General features: G+C 44.0%; 1 protein-coding gene across 1 annotated transcript in view; it reads left to right on the forward strand.

The window, feature by feature from the left end:
* Nucleotides 1-2310: 2310 nt before the first annotated feature.
* The window catches only part of RND3 (Rho family GTPase 3), a 32464-nt gene continuing 15252 nt past the window's right edge, over nucleotides 2311-19522 (forward strand). The window contains exons 1-3 of the mRNA XM_042458508.1: nucleotides 2311-2384; nucleotides 4126-4264; nucleotides 5483-5570. Coding sequence (XP_042314442.1) covers nucleotides 2311-2384; nucleotides 4126-4264; nucleotides 5483-5570 — 301 coding nt within the window. The remainder of the gene's footprint in view (nucleotides 2385-4125; nucleotides 4265-5482; nucleotides 5571-19522) is intronic.

Raw genomic sequence — 19522 nt, forward strand, 5'->3', positions numbered from 1 at the left:
CTGTATCTGGCTACACTTCCTTCTTCTTTCTTGCGCTCTTTTTTTCCTCCTCCCCCCGCCTCCCCCTCCCCCTTCCGCCTTCCCCACCCCCCCCGTCGCCCTCCCTTTCCCTCCGTCCTCCATCCTCCCTCTGCCTCCCTTCCCCCCCCTCTATTTCCTTCCTCCTCCTCCTCCTCCTCCTTCCCTCCCCCCTCCCTTCCTTTTCATCCCCCTCCCCCCCATCTCCCCTCCTCCCCCTTCCCCCTCCTCGCGTCTCCGTCCCCTCCCCTCCCCGTCCCCCCCCCCCTCCTCCCTTCCCCTTCCTCCCCCTCCCCTCCCCGCCTCCTCCGCCTCCCCTCCTTCCCCTCCCCCTCCCTCCTCCTCCCTTTCCTCCTCCGTTTTCTCCGCCTTTCCTTCACTTCCCCTTCCTCCCGTCCCCCCGCCTCCCTTCCCCCTACCCCCCTCCCCCCTTCCTTGCCTCCCCCGCCCTCCTCCTCCCCCCCCCCCTCCGCTCCTCCTTCCCGTCCCCCGCCCCCTCCCCCTCCGCTTCCTCCCCCTCCCCCCCCTCCCCCCTCCCTCCCCCCTTCCTCCCCCCTCGCATTCCCCGCCCTCTCTTCCCTCCTCCTTCCTCCCGCCCCCCCCCGCCTCCCTCCCCCCCCTCCCCCCCCCCCCCCCGGCCCCGCCACCCCCGTCCGCCCGCTCCCCCCCCCCGCCCCCCCCTCCCTCCCGTCCCCCTCCCTCCCTCCTCCTCCTCCTCCTCCTCCTCCTGCCTCCTCCTCCTCCTCCCTCCTCCCTTCCTGATGGATGGGAGGGAATGCTCTGACCTCTGCTCGCCCGCCCTGACCCTACTCCCTACCTATTTGCTCCGATCAGATCGAGGGCAAGTTCCAATTTGGGCAACGCCGAATCTTTTGGGAAAAGACGGATTTTAGCCCGATCTGGATACCCCGGGGTAAAGGGCATTTCCTTGTGCAAGCCCCTGACAGGATTGTGAAGGATTTCGGATCCAATATGAACTTCAGTGCAAGATCGATTTCAGAATGGGGTAAATTGTAATGTGAATGGCCTCTAGCTTTGTCATAATTTGGAATCACTTGTTGGCACAACAACAAATGTGCATTAGTCTTCAAATCATCAGAGCAATCTTCCTTTAAGGATATCTCTTTCTTTTGGATATAAACTGCATTCCCCCCCCCCACACACCACACCTCAAGTTGTGCATGTGCACATTTCCAGGGCATCTTATTATTACATGTTGAGGCTCCTTATACATATTTGGAAATCTGAAAATTTCAATAACCAAATCTTTTTTCATGGTGGCTAGGATAGCAACACTTGCTTTTGGATGGTTCAGTGTACACAAACTTTGTTTCATACACAAGATTATTGCAAATATTAGATATAAGTTACTTCCGGCTATGTCCATAAGGCCAATTTGAAACACAAATGAATTTTCTGTTTAAACTTGGCCAATCACTCCAAGATATTCATTAGAATGTATAAAGCAATACAGGGTCCCTCCATATTCGCTGGGGTTAGGGGTGAGGATCTCCATGAATCTGGAAAAAATGCAAATTAAAAAAACAATGCACTATTCTTTTTACCTGAGAGAACACCTCTCTAGGAATCTCCAGCTCCTCAGTGCAACTCCATGTGTCAGCACCAGAATTTGACCATGAAATCATGCTGGAGACTTCAAGTCCGAGAAGTGTTTTCTCTAGGAACCGCTAGGTTCTCCAGCACAACTACATGGTCATCTTCTGGCGAGTGCGCCGAGGGACTTAAAGATCCTAGAGATAACTATTAATCAAAACTGCAATAATCAATCCACAAACGTCAAGGCCACAATGGGGGGGCCAACTGTATAGGAATTCACACAGTCGCGGTCCTAAGCATTTCAGATAAGTGTAGACTCAACCCATATAAGAACGCAAAACAATTTTTCCCCCAAGAATCGATGTCCAGGATTGGCAAGGTGGAGGTGTGTGTGTGAGAGAGAAAAAACATACATACATACATACATACATACATACACACACACACGCGGAGGGTGCGTCTACACTTAGTAAATAATGCAGTTTAACAGCATTTTAAGTGCTATAGTTCCATCCTACGAATTCCGAAATTTGTATTTTACAGGTCTTCAGCCTTCTCTGCCAAAGTAGTGTTGGGTCTCACACAACTACAAATCCTATGATTATGGGTCGGTGCAGCCATGGCAGTTAAAGTCGGTCCAAATGCATTGTTTTATAGTGTAGAGAGGGAGGAAGAGGAGTTTTCTCGCCACATTCTTCATCAGCTTTTTTGTGTATTTCTCTCCATGTTTGTGCCATGGCGCCACTCTCGGCCAAAGCGCTTCTGGGGGCTGCTGCTTTTGCTGTGGACACGGCAGAGAGGGGGACTATGTGAAGTCAAAGGCTTCATGGCCGGACATCCATAGTTTTGTTGTGGGTTTTTCGGGCTATGGTGGCCTGTTCTAGAGTTTCTTCTGATGTTTCGCAGCATCTGTGGCTGGCCATTCAGAGAAAGTGATGATGATGCCAGCCAAGCCACGATCTGGTGAAACGTCAGGAAGAAACATTCTAGAAACACCCACATAGCTCCACAAAAAACTATGAGGGGAAACTATGTTTTAGTTTGTTTAAAAACTATGGATTTGGTTCGTTTCTCCTAGGGTACATTTCTATACTGTAGAAACTGACGTGGCTTGACACCATTTTTGTAGCTCCCTGCTGCGGAAATCCTGGATTTGTAATTGTGACTGCACAGACCTTTCTTACAGAGACAGGGGCCCAAAACATAGCTGCGGCAAGAATTCAGTGTTGAGGTCGCTTAACTGCCCTGGCTCAGGCTAGGGAGTCCTGGGAACGTAGTTCAGTTTGGTACCAGAGCTCTCTGACAGAGATGGCTCATTGTCTCACAAACTACATTTCCCAGGATTCCCTAGCATTGAGCCACACAACAGTTAAAATTGGTTGTGTGAAACTGGATTATTTCTGATTGTGTGGCCAGGTGACCAAACATCATTTTTTTGTGGGGTTTTCAGGCTATGTGACCATGTTCTGAGAAGATTTCTTCCTGACGTTTCGCCAGCATCCTTCTTTTCAGCCTCTGTCCTGGAGCAATTCCAAAAATGTCCTCCATTTTGAACATGACTACGATGCATGGATTTACATTTATATGAGTGTTTCTAGTGTTTATTCGGGAATGTCCCCATTTTCTTGAACATCCTCCATTTTGGTGGGCCACTGTCCTCTTTGTGTTGAGGCATCTGGTCATACTGGACAGAGGAGGTGCAGATTTTTCACAAAACTACAAATCCCAGGATTCCATTGCATTGTGGCATGGCAGTTAAAACAGCATCAAACCACATTAATTCTGCAGTGTGGATGCAGGCCAGCTTTGGTCTGCGTAAATTCCTGTAGAAATAATGCATTGTGACAGACGCCCTTCAAGTGCTGTGGTTCCATTCTATGGAATCCTGGGATTTGTAGTTTTAACAAGGTCTTGAGCCTTCCCAGCCCAAGAGGGCTGCTTGGCTCACTCAGTCCCAAGGTCCTCTGGGATGGAGCCATGGCCTTTAAAGCAAGGTGACCAGAGGCCTCCTTTTCCCAGGACACATCCTTCATTCAATAAACCTTCTGATCAGGAGGAATTCCAAAAAGAAAACAAAAAGCCCTCCATTTTGAGCTGACTGAGAAGCGTGAATTTGAAATTGAACGGACACATCCGGGTCTCGGGCGGCTCGAACGTTGGGCTAACAAATCCTCCGCTCGCTTAGGCTCGGGTCCTCTTCGCTAGGGGGCGCCATAGAGCCGACGCGAGAGACCAGACGGAGATTGAGATGAGAGAGGGGGGGACTCTTTCCATAAAAGGGCAAAAAAGGAGGGGCGGGGGCGCCGGCCTCCGGGGATTGGTCAGCCGCGGGGGGTATAAAAGGCCGGCGCCAGGAGGAGGGAAACAAAGCGGCTTGCGAGGATCGTGGAGTGAAGACGGCGAAGCAGTAGAAGAAGCAGCACATAAGGATTCAGTGGCTCGTTCCCTTTCCATTCCCCTTTGGCTTCTCCTCTTCTCGTGCCGGTTGGTTTTGAATTTAGAGGAAAAAGCGTCGGAGGCGAAGCGCGCAGGGCACCCTCCTCAATGAAGGAAAGAAGAGCCAGCCAGAAACTCCCGCAAAACATCATGGACCCCAACCAGAACGTCAAGTGCAAGATGCGTGGTGGTGGGACACCCAGTGCGGGAAGACCGCCCTCCTCCACGTCTTCGCCAAGGACTGCTTCCCGAGGTAGGTTCTGCTGCCCGGGAACTCGCCTTGCTTTCCGCGCTGCACCACTGACTCCGGTTTGGGACCGCTTTCGGGCGCGCATATATATAGGAAGATGTTGCATAGACAGGGAATCAAAGGGAAATCTCATAACACCACACATATTATATAAAGAAAAAGCTCTCTTAATAATAAGATGGGAGATCCCTTCAGGTTTTGGAGTAAGAAATCCCATAGAGAGGGGTCCTGCCTGACATTGTGGTCCTCCTCCTCCTCCTCCTGGACAGCATCCTAAAAGAAGGCTTTCCCAGGTGAAGAAGGGGACCAGAGATGTGATATGGAGTTGTAAGTACAGTATTAAATGGAGTATGCCTCTTTGCCCTTATAGTTCTGAGTCTCCCTCATCTGAAATGCTGGGGGGGGGGGGGGGGCAGAAGTTGGGATGTTTGCATGTTGTTCTTTGTGTGCCTTCCAAGTTTCTTCCAATTTATGGCGACTCTTTAAGGCAAAAACCTGTCACATTTCTTGGTAAATCTCATCTGGCATCCTCTGAGGCTGAGAGAGTGTGACTTGCCCAAGTGGGTCTCCAAGGCCAAGTTGGGATTCGAACCCTGGTCTCCCAGAGTCCTAGTCCAGTGCTGAAACCAATACTCTACACATATAGAGCAGATCCTGTGTGAATGCCAAATGAGATGACATTCTCACAGATGAGACCCAAATCTAAGCATAACGTTCATTTATGTCTAGCGTACACTTCATGCACACAGACTGAAGGTTGATTTTGGGCACAGTGTTTTTTGAAATGATTTTGTACAGGAGACACAGTTTGTGTGCATTGATCCCAAGGGAGCACTGTCTCAACCACCCTTGTGGGCAATTCTGGAGCATTTCAGATTTTGGGATTCCTGATAAGGGGAGACTCAGCCTGTATAGGTTCTCCCTTTGAATTAAAGTGAAGATGGTGGGATGTGAAAGTGGTCTTAACTCTTCAGTGAGTAGGAAATGGTTTTAATATATGTGATTGTCTTTGATCTTCTGAGCCGCCTTGGGTCCCTTTCTGGGAGAAAGGTGGCATAAAAATGAAATAAATAAATATTTGGAAGAATAAGAGGGCAGCTCTCTTATTCCTCAATAACTCCTCAGTCCTTCCAATCTGATGATGATGATGTAATGGATGTCTTGCTAATGGCCAAGCGATGCTAATGCTGTGCTTTTCTCTCTCTTTTTTCCCTTGCCCAGAACTATGTGCCCACTGTGTTTGAGAATTACACGGCCAGTTTTGAAATAGACACCCAAAGGATAGAGCTCAGTCTCTGGGATACCTCTGGTAAGGGATCTGCTTTCGGAGCAGGAATGCCTGGTCTGTTTCCATACCATTTGGGTGACTCATATTGGGTCTGTGCAGTAATTATAAACCATGGTTAAAATCGCTGTTAACACCCTGCAGAGGAAGTAACTATTAGGCTTCTTGAGTGGTTTTCTTTTTTTTCCAAATCAATCCTTCTGACTTTTTCTCCCAGCTTTCTTTCTTTCTTTCTTTCTTTCTTTCTTTCTTTCTTTCTTTCCTGTACACTGTTTCTGCCGTCTAGTGATTGCAGTTACAGTTACCTGACTTTCCCCTCTCATAACTCTCTCCAAAGGTTCTTGTGATAATTAGCCGAACAGATGGGAGCGGGTTATTATAATGCCTGTCGCAAGCTTTTCGTTTTAATATTTGTCACCCACTGCTGTGAAAACCAGCATGTGTTCTCCTTTTGGTAATACATGATTATACAGAAACAAGCAGATTACTGACTACACAAATGCCTACGTGTGTTAAGTGTATTTTTTCTTAGCGATCCCGCCTCCACTTGTTCCTCTCTTACTCCCTCCTCAAATATCCCTCTGAATGTGTGCATATGGGGCCCTTCACTAAATGTTATGAATTCCAGTGGGCCTGGGCTGGGGAATAAAGTTACTTTTGTGGGTAGTTGCGTGGAAACCAGCAGAAGGTGGGAAAGCTTTCAACCCAAGGAAGTTAAGCTGGCTGGCCCCATCTCTGCTAAGCTTCCAGCAGGCAACCCAAATAGTGCTGTTCTGCATGGTGTTCAGTGTTTGCAATTGCTGTTTTAACTGTTTCAGAACTGGATTCTTGGATTGCTTTTAGACCACTTTTGGGAGTTTTTAGAGTATTCTAAAGTGTTTTTAAAATGTTTTGATCTTTGTATTGGTTCAGTTGGCTTTTATCTGTACGCTGCCTCGGGAGCCTGATACAGATAAATAAATAAAACCTGACCCTAACAAGATGGTAAGGGAAGCCTGAGGAGGAGAGAGAAAGATTTACAGTGGTTATAACAGGCATTGTTGTATGCAGAGACATGTATAATTTATATCTTACTGGTTTTTGTTGTAGTGTGCTTTCAAGTCATTTCCGGCTTCTGGCAACCCTAAGGCAAACCTATCATGGGGTTTTCTTGACAAGGTTTGTTCACAGCAGGTTTACTGTTGCCTTCCCCTGAGGCTGAGAGAGTATGACTTGCTCAAGGTCACCCAGTAGGTTTTATTGATGAGCAAGGAATCAAACCTTGGTGTCGGTCATAGTTCAGCACTCACACCACTATGCTGTGCTAGCTCACTGTGTTACTGGTAGTGACTTGCAATAGAGTCAAGGCCATTTTGAATTTTGGCTGGATTATTTGAACAGCATTATCCACAAACACATGGCCTTCAATTAGGCAAAGGCCAAACTCAGAAAAGTTGCATGGACATGCCGGCTGAGTTATTCAGAAATCTGTAGTTGCAAAAATTAAATCTTCCATGATCTGAGCATAAACTTCCTTATCTTCAGTAACTTGCAATGTGGATCTGAAGTTTTCATAATCAATAGAGAGCTTACTGGCTAGCTGGCTCAAACTTCTGTCTGATCCACCACTTTGAACCTGCAGCTGACTGGCAGGTCTTGGAAGGCTAGTGAAGAACAAAGTGCATCCCATAGTGGGAGACAGGTGGGGTTTATATTACAGTACTTTAAATAAAAATAAATGAGTAAATACCTCACAGATTTTAAGATTGCCTGGAACACCAGGAACCTAGAGACCAAATACATCTGAGGAAGTAGACTTAAGTGTATGAAAACGTATGCTGCCAACTTCTTTCTTTCAGTTAGTCTCTAAGATGCTACAAGACCTCTCTGCATACTGATTCTACAGACTAACATAGCTATATCTTTGAATTCTACCACTAAGAACTTGTTGTATGCTGTTGGACTGCAATGCCCATCTGCCCTAGGGTGCAGAGCCAAGGTTGAGGGATGATGGGAGCAGCAATCCTTCAATATCTGATAGGCCACAAGTTGCATATATCTCCTTAAATATTACATGGCCATTTTTCACATAGGCATAGAAAAGGGTAGATATACTGCACATTGAACCCAGGGGCTTACATATACAAAAAGTGAAGAAAGACAGTTCAAAACTGTGTGTGTGTGAGAGAGAATGAAATTCTGAAGTAAAGGTAAATGAGTGTTGTCTTCTGTGATTCAGAGGCTAGTGACACAACTGTCACAGCTCTGTAATACAGTTGGCACAATTTTAACAGTGTGGGCTTCACACTTTGTGAAGCACAAGTAGTCAGTGACAGTATTACATGAACCTATCCCAATGGGAACTATAGCATTAAGCTGTGGAACTTAGTGTTTACAACTTGAACATCTATTTAGGCAAGACCTTCAAAACTCTAGTTAAAATTGGTTTTGGAGACATCATCCCATGCGTTGGTTCTGACCTGTGCTGGGGTCTGTGATAGACATGTGGGCAAATATTCAGTTCTGGGCGCCACAATTCAGAAAGGACATTGAGAAACTGGAGCGTGTCCAAAGGAGGGCGACAAAAATGGTGAAAGGTCTGGAAACCATGCCCTATGAGGAACGACTTAGGGAGCTGGGGATGTTTAGCCTGGAGAAAAGAAGGTTAAGAGGTGATATGATCGCCCTGTTTAAATATTTGAAGGGATGTCATATTGAAGAGGGAGCAAGCTTGTTTTCTGCTGCTCCAGAGAACAGGACCCGGAACAATGGATGCAAGCTGCAGGAAAAGAGATTCCACCTGAACATTAGGAGGAACTTCCTGACAGTAAGGGCTGTTCGACAATGGAATGCACTCCCTCGGAGGGTGATAGAGTCTCCTTCCTTGGAGGTCTTTAAACAGAGGCTGGATGGCCATCTGTCAGGGATGCTTTGATTTGGATTTCCTGCATGGCAGGGGGTTGGACTGGATGGCCCTAGTGGTCTCTTCCAACTCTATGATTCTATGAAATAGCAGCACAACCAATGGCAAGGAATGCTGAAGTTCAACCACACAATTCCTGTCCTTGGTATATCAGATTCATCCTAAGAAACCCATCCTAAAAGTATCAAGAGGATAACTTGCTGTGCTCTGTGGGCTGTTAGATATCTATATCTGTTGAGGGCTGATGATGGTCTTTGAGGGGCTTTTGTTTTAAAGCTCTTGCAAAAGAAACCCAATGACTGAGAAAAGGGCTGTACAGTACTAAGAAGAGTTTCCCCCTATTTGGTAGCATTTTATGGCACATTAAAGAGCCCTGGAAGAGCTCAATGGGGCTCCCAAGGAAATAGAAACAAAGGAATGTCCAGGGTGGTGAGAACAACCAGTAAGGGAATGCACTGGCTCTCATTACCTAAAGGCTGCAAAAATGCAGTAAGGGGAGGGAGACCAGACCACCCAGTGTGTTAGTAGGCATCTATCTGAGGGCAGACAAGCAGAATCTAGTTGAAGGGAAGATGCCTGCTGTACAATAGAAACAAAAAGTCCCTCTGGGTCTCTGCAGGAATTTCAGGAATTACTGCAATGGCAAGGTTTTTATTTACTAATTTACTGTCTTGACATTCACCAAACATGAAGTCTGCTGTCACCTAGGGCTATCCTGCAGGAAAGGGAAGTTCAAGACAGCAGAAAAGGATGAAAGTGGCAAGTCTGGGCTTGTCTTGTAAATTTGGCAGCCTTTGCACAGATCTTTGGGGGGGGGGGGAAAAAGGGAGAGGGAACCCAGTTATTTTATGTTCTTGGCTTGGTGGTCTTAACAGCACATTACTGCTGTTGGCATCATTGGAATGTGTTCTGTTCCAGATGTGGATGACAGCTGGGAGGCTGACTGTTCTGGTTCCCCCCCCCCCATTCTACCTTCCTCTTTTCTTCTCATTCCACCTTCCCACCTACTTCTACCACAGGAAAGCTTGTTGCCTTTCTTGCTCCACTGCACTTAACACACAGTTCTCCACCCTACCCCTATTGCCATAGCAGGAGAAGTAACATGAAGTGGTAAGGTGAAAGAAATAAATTAAAGGGAGAGAATCATAGTTAATGCAAAACTTGCTTTTTAATTTTATTTTCCTTCAAGAAGCACCAGCTTTCACAACACACTTTCAGGATAAGGTATGAAAAAGGGTAGGATATAAAATGCATAAAGGGTTTAATTGTAGATATTGCCCAGGGGCTAAGTGTCCGATTGAATTCAGTGGGAGTTATTTTGAGTAAACATGTTTTAAATTAGGCTTCAACTGACATACACAACTCACTGTTGTAGAAATTGGTTTCTGGAAGTTAATGGTGGATTCTCTTGTGTGTTCAAAACTTAGAAGGGCTGTTGCTTCTTAGGGTGCATCTACACTGTAAAAATAATGCAGTTTGACACCACGTTAAGTGTTGTAGCAACATCGTTTTGAATGCTGAAATTTGTAGTTTTGCAAGGTCTTTGAACTTCTCTGCCAAAGGGTGCTTGTGCCCCATGAAACTACAAATACCAGGATTCAGTTGGATAGAGCCATCGAAGTTAAAGTGGTGTCAAACTGCATTATTTCTACAATGTAGATGCACCTTAAGTCTTCATATGGAACAGTGTATACTCATTTCCATGCAAAATGGAAAATGACTTTAAGCAAAACTTTGGCTCAAAACTTTTAAACACTTCTTTATGATCCATGATTCCATCTACTTTGTTCTCCCCAAATATGCATTTTGACACCTGTTGGTTATCTTCATATCAGATAGAACTTGGAAAGTTAATTTTTGAACTACAGCAGTCCCATCTGAATAACTTTTCTGAGCCCTACTTTCGTATCACCTCTACACCACCATCTATCCTATCTTTTTGGTTCTAGATACAAATGAGATACATCTACCCTTGCAAATGCCATTGATTTAGAATTATTACTGGTTAACCTCAATTTAAATAGAATCTACCTAGCCACAATCCCATGTCAGTGCCCATTTAGAGATGTTGCTGTGCTGCGTTGTGCAGGAGGAGTACCATGACGCTGCGCGCTGTGTGCTGCAGCGTGCAGTGTCACACTGCCTTGAAGGCGGAGCCAGGACATGCGTCATGTAGTCGCTACACACTGACTCTGCCCCTAACCCAACCCAAACTGCCGGTCTGCACAGCCCCTTTGCCACAACTGCAACAGCTGGTAAGAGGGTAGCTGAATGGCAATAAAGTTCAATGACATAATCAGTATTTTGTTGAGAGAGCTTGTAGCATCTTTGAGACTAATGGAAAGAAAGAAGTTGGCAGCATGAGCTTTTGTAGACATCAGTCTACTTCCTCAGATGAGCTCATGCTGCTAACTTTTTTCTTTCAGTTAGTCTCAAAGGTGCTACAATATCTCTCTACAGACTGATTCTACAGGCTAACATGGCTATATTTTTTGAATATCAGTATTTTGTTATTACCTTTCATTGGGGACAATCATACTTTTTTTTAGTGAAGGCAAAGGTTAGCAATCTAGAAATTTTTGAATGCAACAAGAGTTTCTTCATTTTGACTGGTAGAATGAGATTTTGCACTTTAATTTTATTTTGGCAGCAATATTGCAGTGTTTAGAACAGGGGTAGGCAACCGTTTTGAGCCGGGGGCCGGGTTGCTGTCCCTCAGACAACTGGGGGGCTGAAGCCAAAAAACAAATAATTAAATAATTTTTAAAAAATTAAATAAATAAATAAACCGGGACAAATGTAGGACAAAATTTTCAAATGGAGGGCACTTTTTAAATAAAAAATGGAGGACATGGGAAAAAATTGCTGATTTTTTAAAAAATGTTAAGATAAATGCATGTTTCTGAGGCTTCTATAGACAATTGCCCCACCATGCCCCTCGCACGAGACGCCAAAGGCCCCGGTGGCAATCGGCGGCAGGACCGGGCTGGGGCCAGTCCCAAGGCCTCGCCGGGCCGCATCCGGCCCGCGGGCTGCAGGTTGCCTACCCCTGGTTTAGAACATACAACCACAATGATAGAAATTCATGAAAGATTATATTACTGGATCACATTTACTGTGCTCAATATTGAAAACCACAGAAGAAAATAATGACCCACATTTAATGATACCTCTCAGGAGATAACTTTTCCTTAACATGCCTGCTGAATTTGATAGTGGTACTCCCTAGACATCATGATATGACTTCATTAGTCTCTAGTATTCCCATTAAATGGTTGTGTCTCCCTTAAGTCATCACTTGTCTTCAGTGAAGATTTCTAAATGGCCCATGTTCATAACTAAATGAAGCTAATGGCTGTCTGACTTTCACATGTATATACAGTATATCACTTAAAGATGTGATTCTACTCCTGTTGTAATTGAGTAGCAAAGGTCCACAGATGAAAGAGCACAAGTTGAAATCTTTGGAACTCTGTCCAAACCTGACCTAACTGAAAACTGTTAAAGAGTAATTCATAGACTCTGAGGTTTGGAGTCTTTCCTGTGGAAACTTGCACATCATTTTGTGGTTGGCCCAGTAAAATACAGTGGCCCAGTGAAACACTGCAGCAGTATACACTGTATTCAGTGGTACAACATGGAGAACCTTTGGTTCTCCAGCTTCAGTCAGTCCCATCCAGCATGGTCATTGACTGTTCATCTGTTGGTTTGATTTGTATCTCACTTTTCTCCCAAATGGGACTCAAAGGGATTCTGGAAGTTAGTTATAGTCCAACATCTCTGGAAAGCTAATGATCCTATTCTCCTGTTTTACAGTATTGGTGGTCAAGCTTTTTAATAGGTATGCCACAGGATCTGAGAGTGCGGCTATAGTGCGTCCTAGATTACATATTTAACCCCAAGTGTTTTTGTGTAATGTGACCACTTGTTAATGCAGTTAGCCCTCCATATCATGAATTCTTTATGCACAGCTTGAAAATATATATAAAAATAATATAAATTCCAAAATACAAACTTGATTTTGCCATTTTATATAAGGGACAACATTTTACTATCCCATTGTGTATAATAGGACCTGAGCATCTACAGATGTTGGTATCCATGGGGTAGTGGTCCTCGAACCAAACCCCAGTGGATACCAATGGCCAACTGTATGTTCACCAGCATGGAGAAGGATATTATTTCAGAAGAAGAAAGCAAACTATGCATGTGGTCCTGTTTCTAGGCTATAGATAGACCTAAATTGAATCACTCCTGCTTCTGTTCAGATAGGTCACAAATACTTGATGTTCATGCTTTTGTGCAACATATGCCCCAGATGAATGATTTACAATGTATAGCAAGATAATGTAGCGTGGGTATACAGAATGTTTTCATCCTGTACCACATGGGTAGATGCATCTCTACTTGGAAGGGTATTTTGGTGATATGACCAGAATCTTAGTCCCACAAAGATTTGGAATTTAACACAGTTGGGTAGGTTATCATGTGTATCATTCCCCCTTTCCCCCACATCATAGTAGCTGAAGAATAATTTTCAGTAAATGATACATATTTCTGTAGTCAAATTGATATGGTGCGCTATAGCAGTAAATGAGCTCATTTTTAGCAAGATCATTTCAGAGTAATATTTCATTTGGAACTCAAAGCACCTTGAGATTCTGTCTAATGGAAACCATAAAGATCATTGACCTGTTTCCAGCTTCTGCTGAATATCCTATCAAAGCAGAAGCACATGTTTTATATTCTCTCATTAAAATGGACTTTTAAAGCATTCCAATTTCACAGTTGCCCAGTAAACCTGTGTTGCAAAAGGCACCATCTGTGAGCTTAATGATATTCTTTATGCTTTGTAAACAGTAGAAAATTGAGTAAGGCTAAAATGAAAATTTGGGTGCAATATTCTTACCAAGAATACTCATGGTGGCATAGCTTGGAGATGGCATGTAATTAAAACCTGAAGAATGTCATAACTTCAAAGCAGATGGACTTGGCAGTGATAGTACTGCTCACTCTGGCTGCCATTCTATGCAGAATGGATTATAGGTTGGACAAGCTGTTTTACCCCTAAAGCATTTTGTGGAAGTCCCAATATTTTGGAGTATCATATAACATGGGTGCCTATAACGTCACCCTCCTTCTTCTTACCTTTGGCAATTGATCACTAAGTTTCTGGAATCCAATGTAACTCAGCTACAAAATATGAGGATTGTCAATTTCTTTTTAAACTTTTTGTTCAGGAACTGGGTGTGAGAAGCATCACTTCCTCAACAAGTATCCTATTTACTTCTTACTTAGAGCATGATTTTCAAATGTCTGAATAAGTCTATCATCCTGAAACCACTGAAATGAAATCTTGTAACGCTTATTGTATCCTGAAAATAGAAAAGTTGCCTGCTTCCATTACAGTGATCAATGCAATTGACTTTATGCCTGCCCAGATTCTTGATTTAAAAGCCAGCCACCAAAGCTTAATTGGATTTTAAGAAACGCTTTGCCCAGCAGAGCCGTGGAGATGAACAGGTAAACTGATAACTGGCCAGCTTAGGGAATTGGTAATGGGAATGAAGGAGACAGCCTTTAGCCCTGAGGTCACTGACACATATCTAAACCAACCAGTGACCATAGGTTATTATTCTCTGTCATTATAGAACTTTTTGACACTGCTCTGTAAGAAATGGAAATGATAGCATTTTCTGTGGCGCAGATTGATAATCCACAGCTATTGGCTGTTAGAGGAGAATCCCCAACTGTGGTGTAGGGCAGGGAGAGAGAGAGGAGGGGAACCTCTTGCTTGGACTGCATGGAGAGAAGTGTGTGTTGCTTACTCATGTTACAGTTGTTATCACCTATGGCGCAGTATAGTGATGGCAGACCCATTTTCTTAAGTTCCGGTTCGTTTTTATGCATTAAAAGTATTTGAGTATGGTGTTAACATTCTCAGGAAACTATTTGTAGGGAACAAAACAATACTGCAGATGTCTGGTGTAGGGATGGGAAAGGTGATTTTTCTGATGTTGTTGGGCTGCAAATCCCATCAGTCTTAGCCTACTGAGGGGGATGGATTCAGTCCAACAACATCTGGAGGGCCACATGTTGCTCATTTCCTGATCTCCATAGCCGTTTAAGGCCCATAGTTTCTTCCCCCTCCCCACGAATCCTGGGAACTGTAAATGCTGAGAAGATTCTTAGGCCTCCTCATAAAAAGAAGTTCACAGAGTTCCCTTGCCAATTAAGTCTGTGTTTCGACAGAAAATTTACGAGTCCATTAGTAGTAGAACTGTACCGCTTGACACGTGTATCTAAATATAACATGTTGCTCAGTCACCACCTGAGATTGCCACCAGATCAGGAAGCAGAGTGGATCAGAAACTCCAGCTTGACGAAAGACTCGGTGGTTGTTTTAACAGCTCCAGTGAGGAGCCTTTAGTGTTCATTTGAGGCTTAGGACAGATCCACTTGGGCATTTCTATTGGAGCATTGTGTTTATTGTGGTTTTAGATATGGTGATTAGTTCCACAATCCATGCAACATTACCTGTATTCTGGCGCATTTCCTGGTTGTAACTATGTATGTCTCCCCCCCCCCCCCACACACACACACTGATTTTGAGGGCTTCTGTGGTGGTGCTGCTGCTGCTGCTGCTATTTTCCAAAAACGCTGAGAAGATTGTCATGTGTGCATGGATTGCCAGAGTACATTCCACAAAGTTTATGGGCAGTCTCACCAGTGAGGTTACGAGTATCATGACTAGCATGGGTGTTACCTATTCACTAACTTCCTTCACAGCCCTGCCCTCTCCCCAGTTGGACTTTGATTACATACCTGCAGTTATCCCTTTACCCTGGCTGGTGGCAAAGAAGATGGCTTTACTACTTACTGTTTCCTATTATCATTGCTCAGGTGCCCCCTTTTGGGAATTCTTCCCTAATTTCGGACACCCTTTTTCATCTCTTCTGTAATTTAATTCCATTGAATGCTTTATTGGGTTGTTTTTTATTCCGGTGTCTCCTGTTTTAGCACAAAAGTGCTCTGATAATGGCATATGAAAGGAAGCATTAGAGTTGGGAGAAGTACAGGAGACATGGAGAAAGATTGCCCAAAGGGGGTGGCTTAACAACAAACCCTACCTAATGCACCTGGAAAAAAACCCCATCCTGAACGTTGAGGAGGAAGAGGAAAAACAACTTCTGTGGATTGGAGATAATGGAAAGCCCCGTTACAACTTGTAACAAAAAGAAGAAGAAAGCGGTCTCACTTGGACACAAAGACAACATAATTGGTGGCTCCCAGGAAACCCAGCTATGTATTTTCTGGCACTTACTTAACAATCTAGGGGGTTATCTACACCTGTCCCAGTCTAGAGCATTATGCTCTGGACCAACCACAATGGTGACCACACACACACACACACACACCAGGCCTAACATGCTGCCACTTCTGCTGAGGTGAGAAATGGCTGACCAGACAAGTGATTAGCAAGGAGTCCAGACTTCTCTTTCTGATCTCAGCATAATTGGTGGTGTACCAGGCAGGCGTACATGGAATTTTTGCCTGTGGGGAAGCAGTGGCAGCGATGGCTCCACAAACAGGCTATCCCCTTTCCCTGTGTGGATCTTAGTGTGTGGACAACTGGGTCAGGTTGAATCAGACCCAGTCCCAGTGTCCACATGCCAAAAGAAGGAGAGGGCATTCCAGAATTTCTGGGAAACACAGGATTTCCCCAGACTTTGCTTAGTTTGGGTTAAGGACAAAAAAAAAAACTCCATGGATCTTCCCTGGAAGTAGTCAGAAGTGGTTGGGACCGCAAGCACTGGCTTCATGGTGAGTGTGGCATAGAAACCCTAGTTTTGCTGTTAGTCATGCTTAGAGTTTGTTGTTGTTAACTGCCCTCAAATTGACTTTGACTCATGGTGGCTCTGTAGATGAGACATCTCCTAAACCCCTGTCCTCGGTTGCTCTGCTCAAGTCCTGCAGGCCCAGGCCCATGACTTCCTTGATCGAGTCTAACCATCTGGCTTATAGTCTTCCTCTTTTTCTACTGCCTTCCACCTTTCCTAGTATCATTGTCTTTTCTAATTATTTATTTTTCCCTCATCATGTGACCAGAGTACAACAGCCTCAATTTAGTCACCTTTGCCTCCAGCCAAAGTTCAGCCTTGATCTGTTCTAAACATCTTGGCCATCCACAGTATTCTCAGTACTTTTCTCCAGCACAACATCTCAAATGAGTTTTTTTCATATTCACTTTCTTTGCTGTTCATCTCTCACATTTGCTTTCTTAACTATCCACGTGCATGGTGATGGGGAATATAATGGCTTGTACTATCCTCATGTTAGTGTTCAGAGTAGATTCATTGAAATCAGTAGATTGGTCTAGGCTCTGCTGTAAACATGATGCCTGAATACAATGCATTATCATGCTTCTCTCATGTCTGAGATTTTAAATTATGACAGAATGGAGAACATGTAGTCCTCTGAAAGTTTTTCGACTGTGCACCCAGTGATGAGGGATAATGAGGATGAGAGTTCTCTAAGGGGCCACATGTCTACTGTGTTCTATGTGCATTTAGTTGATTTAAATTGCCATTTTGAATCAGGCTGATATGAATATATAATTAGGGCATACTATAGAATGAAGGTGTCTGGATGCATACTCTGGAGCCAAACCTGTATCACTGCTGCATTTGTATTCATAATTTCTTTGAAGCTTGTGTGTGTGTGAGAGAGAGACAGAGACAGAATTTGGATCTGAAGCTTTGTTGGCGTAACAGTTATTGCATCAATCTGGGCATTCAGTCTGTGCATTCTCTCTCCTTTGGGCCCAGTTTCAAATTTTCTTTAACCATCTTGTGGAAAGAGATGGAACAGAGTGCTATTGAGCTGCATTGAAAAGAATCTGTTTAGACTTGATGTGCATTCCCAAGATTCCTCAGGCTCTGAGGATTTTCATCTGGTAAGGAGATTGGAATGATGAAATGCCCTATTGAATTCTATCCCAGCAGCTTTTTGTTTCTAGCTGTTCTTTCTTTGGGCAGTGATAAAGGATGCCACTATTGCTGTCTGAAAGAAATCAGAAAATGTATTGCTGGTAAAGTATGCAATTTCTATATTCTCTTAAAGGATGCACTTAAAACTGCTCATTCATGGACTCACATTCTTTCCCAGAGAAGAATGCCAGCTTGTCTTTATATGAAAACTGCCTCTACTTGTCTCAGCATGTAGCATTGTAATAGCAGGATTTTTTCCCTCTCCTTTCTTTGGCTTGACAAATGTAATCACAGGCCTGACTTGAGTATATGTGCAAACCATAGATATATGCATATACATATATGGGGAGTTAGATCTCCTGAGGAATGGTGACTGAGCACTTAGGTATGTGTTAAAGGATTTTTTTTTCAGGGTGAGGCTCTTCACTTCTCTTGAGCAAGCAGTGTCTCTGTCCACATTTTAATGATCCTTAAAAGCAAAAGGCTTATCCTGCCTATACCTGTTCTCAAGAATCTCCTGATGAGAAGGGAAAGTGGCACCCACGCCTACAGCTACATGATAGTTGTGTGTGGAAACTGCAAGAGGAAAGACACCTGTCGTACTCTTGAAGTTAATATACCAGTAAGTCAGTCTGTAGGGAACTGCTTTGTCCTCTAAGGGGAGTACAGCAGATGTGGAGAACTTGTAGCCCTCCAAGTGTGGCTGGAGTCCACTTCTCATTGGCTGTAGACAATGTGCTGATGAATGAGGAGTTATAGTTCAACAACATCTGGAATATTACAGCAGTGGTCAGTATGGTGCAAATAGATAGAACAAATTACCTGTCCTCTGTGAAGATTTTTTTTTTACTTTAGGTAAGCCATAGAAACATGAATACATCAGATCAAATGGGTTAACCATTTTTGGCAGGCTTTTCTGAACAGGCTGAAAGCTATAATGAATCGCTTCCTGCACCACCAGTCTTGTCAATGTAATGTACTGGTTGGACCATGGGCCAGTTACTTTCTCTATCAGACTGAGAGGTCATTGGGGATAAAGTAGAGAAAAGCAGGGAGGTTGTGGCTCTCTGAACCCAGACCTCAAAGTGCTAAACTGGAAATAAGACCTGTCTGTCTCGGCTTGTGCCATATGTGGGGAGAGGGTGTTTTTTTAAAAAAAAACAAACAAACAGGAAATACAGTAAAATGGCCACTAGCATGCCTCAGAGGATTGGGGAGGGGTGATCTTTTTGCAATCAAAATTTTAAAAAAGTTGAAATCCCCCCACCCCTATTTTGGGGAGGAAATGGTGCAGCTCTACATTGTCATAAAAGGGTAAGTGAAGCTTCTATTACCTGCCAGTTGTTTGTGCTTGGGCTAAATAGACAAATGGTTTCATGGGTTAGAAGGCAGTTTGATTTCATTGATACTGTCCTAGTCAGTAGCTACTAAACTGACTGAATGCAAAATGAGAATCTACACAATTGGCTTACATAAGCAAATTATGGGCACTGGGTTCTTGCACCTTTGTTTGCAAGATTCCCCTACAGTAGCTACTTGGAACCAATGCCATTTCCCACCAGAAACCAATGAAATTGCAGTTGATCCAAGCCTGTTTTTTTTCCAGGAGGACGTTAATCTTGAAATTACAAATACATTGTACAGTACTTTCATCATACAAAATACTGCAAGGACATGCCTGTCTCAGCATAGGCTCTCACAATCCTCTTTTTGCAATGTACACTCCAATCTCCAATCCAAAGGCTAGCGGCATCTTTTAAGAGAACAGATGCCGCCACCTCCTCCTGCTGTGACCCATGCCTGCCTGAACCAGGACTAATAAATCAGATACTGTGCTAAGAAGAAGGAAATGTTCCCTTCTTGAAGAGGTTTAAAACAGCCTGTTGCACGTTTTACTCTTGTACTGTGAGATGAGCATAATGTTAGCTTATGTACAGTAGCTGCTTTCCTGAAGCAGTACGTAGGCATGTGATTACAGACAGTGGAAAACGTGGAGAAAAATAGCTGCCTAGCTTTTTGTAGCCAAGGCTTCAGTCCATATGTTCCTGTTTTCTTCAAAAGCAGCATTCCTCAAATTCTTTCCT

The sequence above is a fragment of the Sceloporus undulatus genome, chromosome 1, assembly GCF_019175285.1.
Source record: "Sceloporus undulatus isolate JIND9_A2432 ecotype Alabama chromosome 1, SceUnd_v1.1, whole genome shotgun sequence".
In the NCBI taxonomy this organism is placed as follows: Eukaryota; Metazoa; Chordata; class Lepidosauria; order Squamata; family Phrynosomatidae; genus Sceloporus; species Sceloporus undulatus.